The sequence below is a fragment of the Fukomys damarensis genome, unplaced genomic scaffold (genome assembly GCF_012274545.1).
Source record: "Fukomys damarensis isolate Sample0158 unplaced genomic scaffold, DMR_v1.0_HiC HiC_scaffold_36, whole genome shotgun sequence".
Classification (NCBI taxonomy): Eukaryota; Metazoa; Chordata; class Mammalia; order Rodentia; family Bathyergidae; genus Fukomys; species Fukomys damarensis.
Genome location: NW_022900948.1, coordinates 49,142,003 through 49,146,664, shown reverse-complemented (window position 1 = coordinate 49,146,664; position 4,662 = coordinate 49,142,003). Strand labels below are relative to the sequence as shown.

At 63.4% G+C, this 4,662-nt stretch overlaps 1 protein-coding gene across 1 annotated transcript in view; it reads right to left on the bottom strand.

The window, feature by feature from the left end:
• Window positions 1-4,662, bottom strand: part of Grin1 (glutamate ionotropic receptor NMDA type subunit 1) — a 23,606-nt gene that overhangs the window by 1,485 nt on the left and 17,459 nt on the right. The window contains exons 13-19 of the mRNA XM_033759008.1: window positions 4,519-4,631; window positions 4,301-4,449; window positions 4,065-4,222; window positions 3,797-3,958; window positions 3,318-3,427; window positions 3,089-3,234; window positions 1,760-1,870 (exon numbers count right to left, since the gene is read on the bottom strand). Coding sequence (XP_033614899.1) covers window positions 1,760-1,870; window positions 3,089-3,234; window positions 3,318-3,427; window positions 3,797-3,958; window positions 4,065-4,222; window positions 4,301-4,449; window positions 4,519-4,631 — 949 coding nt within the window. The remainder of the gene's footprint in view (window positions 1-1,759; window positions 1,871-3,088; window positions 3,235-3,317; window positions 3,428-3,796; window positions 3,959-4,064; window positions 4,223-4,300; window positions 4,450-4,518; window positions 4,632-4,662) is intronic.

The window sequence follows — 4,662 nt, the reverse complement described above, 5'->3', positions numbered from 1 at the left end:
CGGATCAGGTGCCCAGCCCCAGAGTTGAGCAGGAGCTGGGCTGCCCTCCCCCACCCAGACCCCAGTGGCAGCGCCCCGTAGTCAGCCCTGCAGGACGGGGACCTGGCCCAGGCGCCACCTGGTTCCAGGGCTGGCCCCCGAGGATTCCACTGGGAGCACATCCCCAGAAGGGTACCCTGAGCTGCACCTGGGCCAGCTGCAGGCAGGGCCTGGACCACGGCCCCCCCTGCTGAAAGTGACCCATCACCTGAACAACTTTTGTGCTCCCCACAGACACCATCCTCCCAAAGTGCTGCTTCTCCTGTCTGCCAGGAGACATTCTCCTCCCTGACTGCCCACCCAGTCCTGTCACCCCTGTTCCCCCTCTCTCTGCCCTGTGCCCCCTTGTGGGACCCTGGCTCAGACCTTGCAGCATAAGGCCTGCCCACTTTTCCTGGCCTGGCTGGTCGGGGGACTGCGCTGCCACCAACTCCTAGAGCCTCCAGCTGCTTCACTCTCCCTCACTGGCCCTTCCTGTGCCAAGCTCCTCCCCCTGGAGCTGGGCAGCCAGGCATTCTGGGTCCCTCTTGGGAACCCTGCTGGCTTTGCCCTGAGACTTGGGTTGCTCCCTGCCCTGGAGATCTTCCCTTCCTCCTATGGATGGGGTGGGCTGCAAACCCCAGTTTCTCCTTGGGGCATACACCCCCTTTGGGGTGATGCTGCCTATGGGCTGGGGACTCCCTGTGGGTGGGGCTGCAGGGTGGCTGCCTGGCTCCAGGGTACATCTAGCAAGGCTGGGGCCCTTGGGGGGCCTTGGGTCTCAGGGTGCTCTCCAGGGCAGTGACAAGCTGCACAAGGCGGGGGATGGTGTCCTGGCTTAGGCCAAGGCCTCATTCTGTGCCCTGTGGAGGTGCCGAGGCCAGAACTGAGGCATCTGTCTTGGGATCCCCTTCCTGGGCCCTCATTTGGAAGCTTGTATTGCTCTGGGCTCGCAGGGCTGCCCCCACCTGCTCTCAGATCCTCAGGGGCTGCTGCTCACTTCAGCAGGGTCCCCTGGTCCCACCCCATTTCCCGAGGACAGTACCCTGTGGCCAAGGGCCAGCTGCAACACCAGGCCCCAGCCGTCCACCCAGAGGGACCCGGGCCCGGCCCCCAGCCCCCGGCCCACACAGAGACCACATGGAAGATGCAACACGCATGGCTCTGGTGAGACAGGTGAGACAGGTGTCTGGGGGGCAGGGCCAGTGGCCAGACAGATGGACGGGATGCAGCAGCACAGCCACCCTCGGGGCCGTCACAAGGCAGGAGTGAGGGCGGCAGCCCCTCCAGGAGAGGTGAGAGAAACAAGGCCATCACAGCAGTGGTGTGGCCTCCTGACGTGGGGCAACTGGGACAAGGGCTGCTCTTGGCTCCTGGGGCCCAGGTGGAGCCCAGGGCGATGGCAAGGCTGGCTGACTGACCAACAACATGAGACGGCTTCAAGATGGTGTGTGGGTCATGGTATGGGGGGTAGGGGAGGGCAGACTAACGTGGAGACACATGGGGTAGGGGGCTGAGGACCAGCAAGGGCCAGGGAGAGGTGTGGGGTCTGGAGGGCGGCATTGGTTAGCGTGTGGGCTCAGCGGGGCACAGCTGACCTGGGACAGGGGGCTGCTTGGGGCAGAGGCACAGATGGCCAGGGTTGGAGGCAGGGACAGGGGTGGGATGGCGAGGGAGAGGGAGACAGACACGGGGCGAGGGAGGAGTTGGAGACGCGGGACTGGGGTGCTCTCCCCCTTACCGTGTCTTTGGAGGACCTACGTCTCTTGAAGCTGGAGGCCAGGGTGGAGGTGATAGCCCTAAATGTGGCTTTCTTTTTAGGGTCGGGCTCTGCTCTACCACTCTTTCTATCCTAAAATGAATATGTATAAGTGATTAGATGGCTAAGGACCGCAGCCACACCTGCCCTCGCCTGCTCCTTGGGGGCCGCTGCCCGGCCTGGCTGGCCACTCGGGCCCTTACTTTGCCTGCCTCCCTGTGCTGGACAGATGAACTGACAGCCAGACTCTCGAGATCGGACTCTTCTCCTGCCCGAGGGCATGGCCTGCCTTGCTCTTGCTGGGGCTGGGCTGGGGTCCTGGCTGGGGTTCCTCCTGGGAGTCCCCCTGGCTTCTGGGTGGCCCAAGGAGAAGCCTTCCGGGACTGGAGGAGCTGACCCCAAGGGGCACACGTCAAGAATGAGGAAGGGGCCAAGGGGCCAGAGGCAGCTGTCAAGATGGAACTGGAGCAATAGAGGATAGAGGCAGCTCCCCAGACACTGGCCTTGAGTCTGATGATCAGCATGGCCCTGTGCCCTCCAGTGGGAGCAGTAGCCAGGTCCCCAAGGGACCTGCGGGCCAAGAGCAAGAGTGGGTGGATGAGAGGTGTGAGGGTCCCAGCAGCCCTGTCTCCCACAGCCCTCACTGCAATGACAGCTTCATCCCGGGACACAGCTCCAGGAAGGCACCAGAGAAAGAAAAGAGAGGAGCAAACCAGAACTTGCAAGAGGGCTGCCAGCCCCAGGCCTGATGGCCTTGCTACCATCCTATCCCCGACCTCCGTGGGCCATGGCCGACTATGTGCAGCCTCGGCTCAGCTGACTGAGAAACCTCACGGGTGCAGCCTGGGGTGCCAGACAGGGGTGGGCAGCTGCATTTGGATCGAAGTGCGTGCAAAAGGTCACAGCAGGAGAGGGGTCCCTGGAAGGTGTCGAGGGGGCTAGGGGGTAGCGGGCCAATTTCATTTGGACTCACATGCCATGTACAGGTGGGCCCCTGTCTTACCCTGCCTGCTCGCCTTCCTATGGGACGGGTGCCGGTGGGCGACTGGAGACAGAGGGGCCAGGTGGAGGCTCCAAGCAGGCATGTGGCCTCCCTCAGCCTGGCTTGGCAGTGGGCACCCACTGGGATGCAGCCCACCCCAGGGCTGCCCCCGTGTCCTGGGAGCACTCACCGACCGCTGCCCCCGGCCATGGTTCCCAGCTCCAGTCCTGCCCACAGGAGCCAGAGCCAGTGCCACAGCCTGCGGCGCAGAGAGGGGCCATGGCCAGGCTGGGCCTGGGCGCCAGGCCTCGGAGGATGGCCCGTCCTACCTGCAGGTTCTTCCTCCACACGTTCACTGCTGCGAAGGCCAGCTGCATCTGCTTTCGGCGCGCATCCTTGTGGCGCTTATAGGCGATCTCAATGAAAATCAGGAAGATGCCAGCCACAATGCCCCCAGCCACCAGCATGAAGACCCCTGTGTGCAGGATGGAGCCTCAGCTGTCACCAGAGAAGCCTTGCCAGTGCCAGCACCGACCTGGAGGGGGACGGAGGCCGCACCTGCCATGTTCTCGAAAGTGAGGGTCGCAGGGGCATTGCTGCGAGAGTCGCATTCCTGGTACCGAACCCACGTCTTGTCCAGGTCTTCCATGAAGCCATTCTCATGCGACCTGGGGTGTACAGTAGGTCAACCGACCACCACGATAGGCTTGTGGGACCCCATGGTGGGGCTGTGGACTGGGCATTCCGTGAAGGACAGTGCCAGGATTTGGCAAAGCTTTCAGTGGGCGGGACATTCTATGAGACCAGTGCCAGGATTGGGTAAAGCCTTTAGTGGGCATGGCATCCCAGACAGAAGTGATGCTGGGGGCGGAGTCTGGTTGGGCAGGGCGCCAAGGGCAGAGGGCCTGGACTGGTTTGTACTGCATCTAGGGTGCCTTGGTACTGGGTGCTGGGGGCTGGAGGCTGGAAGAATGTCCCCTCCAATGATAGGCTCTTGGAGACAGAGGTGTGAGGCCTCAGAAACACTCTGGACTTACTTGAGGATGGACAGGGAGACGTTCTGCTTCCAGGGGCTGTCCTTGCGCATGCCGATTCCAAAGCCAGAGCGGAAGAAGAGCTCACCCGTGGTCACCAGGTCACACTTCTGTGAAGCCTCAAACTCCAGCACCGCCGAGTCCCAGATGAAAGCATGGAGTTTGCTGCCGGCAGAAGCAGGGTCACAGGGAGCCCGAACCCGTGGCACAGCCTGCGAATGTGCACCCCTGCCCCAGCCTCATGTCCCCAGCACCGTGGGGCTCGCCTCACTTGTCCCGCACTGCCTGGATGGCCTCCGCTGCGCTCTCGTAGTTGTGCTTCTCCATGTGCCGGTACATGGTGCTCAGCTCCACCTGCCGCCGGAAGTAGATGTCCACCGAGCTCTGCTTCACGGTCGCATAGATGAACTTGTCCGAGGGGTTCCTCAGCTATGGGGCAGGGCAGGGCTTGAGGCTGCTCCCCGGGCCCGGCCCACACAAATGCCCCCAAGCTGGCCCGGGCCTCACCCGTGGGTCGTTGATGCCTGTGATGCGCTCCTCAGGCCGGTCCAGCACCAGGAAGGCCGCCAGGTTGGCAGTGTAGGAGGCCACAATAATCATGGCGAAGCCGGCCCACACCATGCCCAGGATACGCGCAGAGAAGCTTCGGGGGGCACCTGTGGGCAAGGGCTAGGGTCAGGTACCTGAGCGCAGGGGCAGAGCGGGCCGGCTGGGCACGGCCTCACCTTCCCCGATGCCGGAGTTGAGCAGGACACCCCAGGAGAACCACATGGCGGAGGACAGGGTCAGGGCGTCCTCCTCCTCTTCCTCACTGTTCACTTTGAACCGGCCAAAGGGGCTGCGGGCGCAAAGGGCGGGCGGGAGAGCGG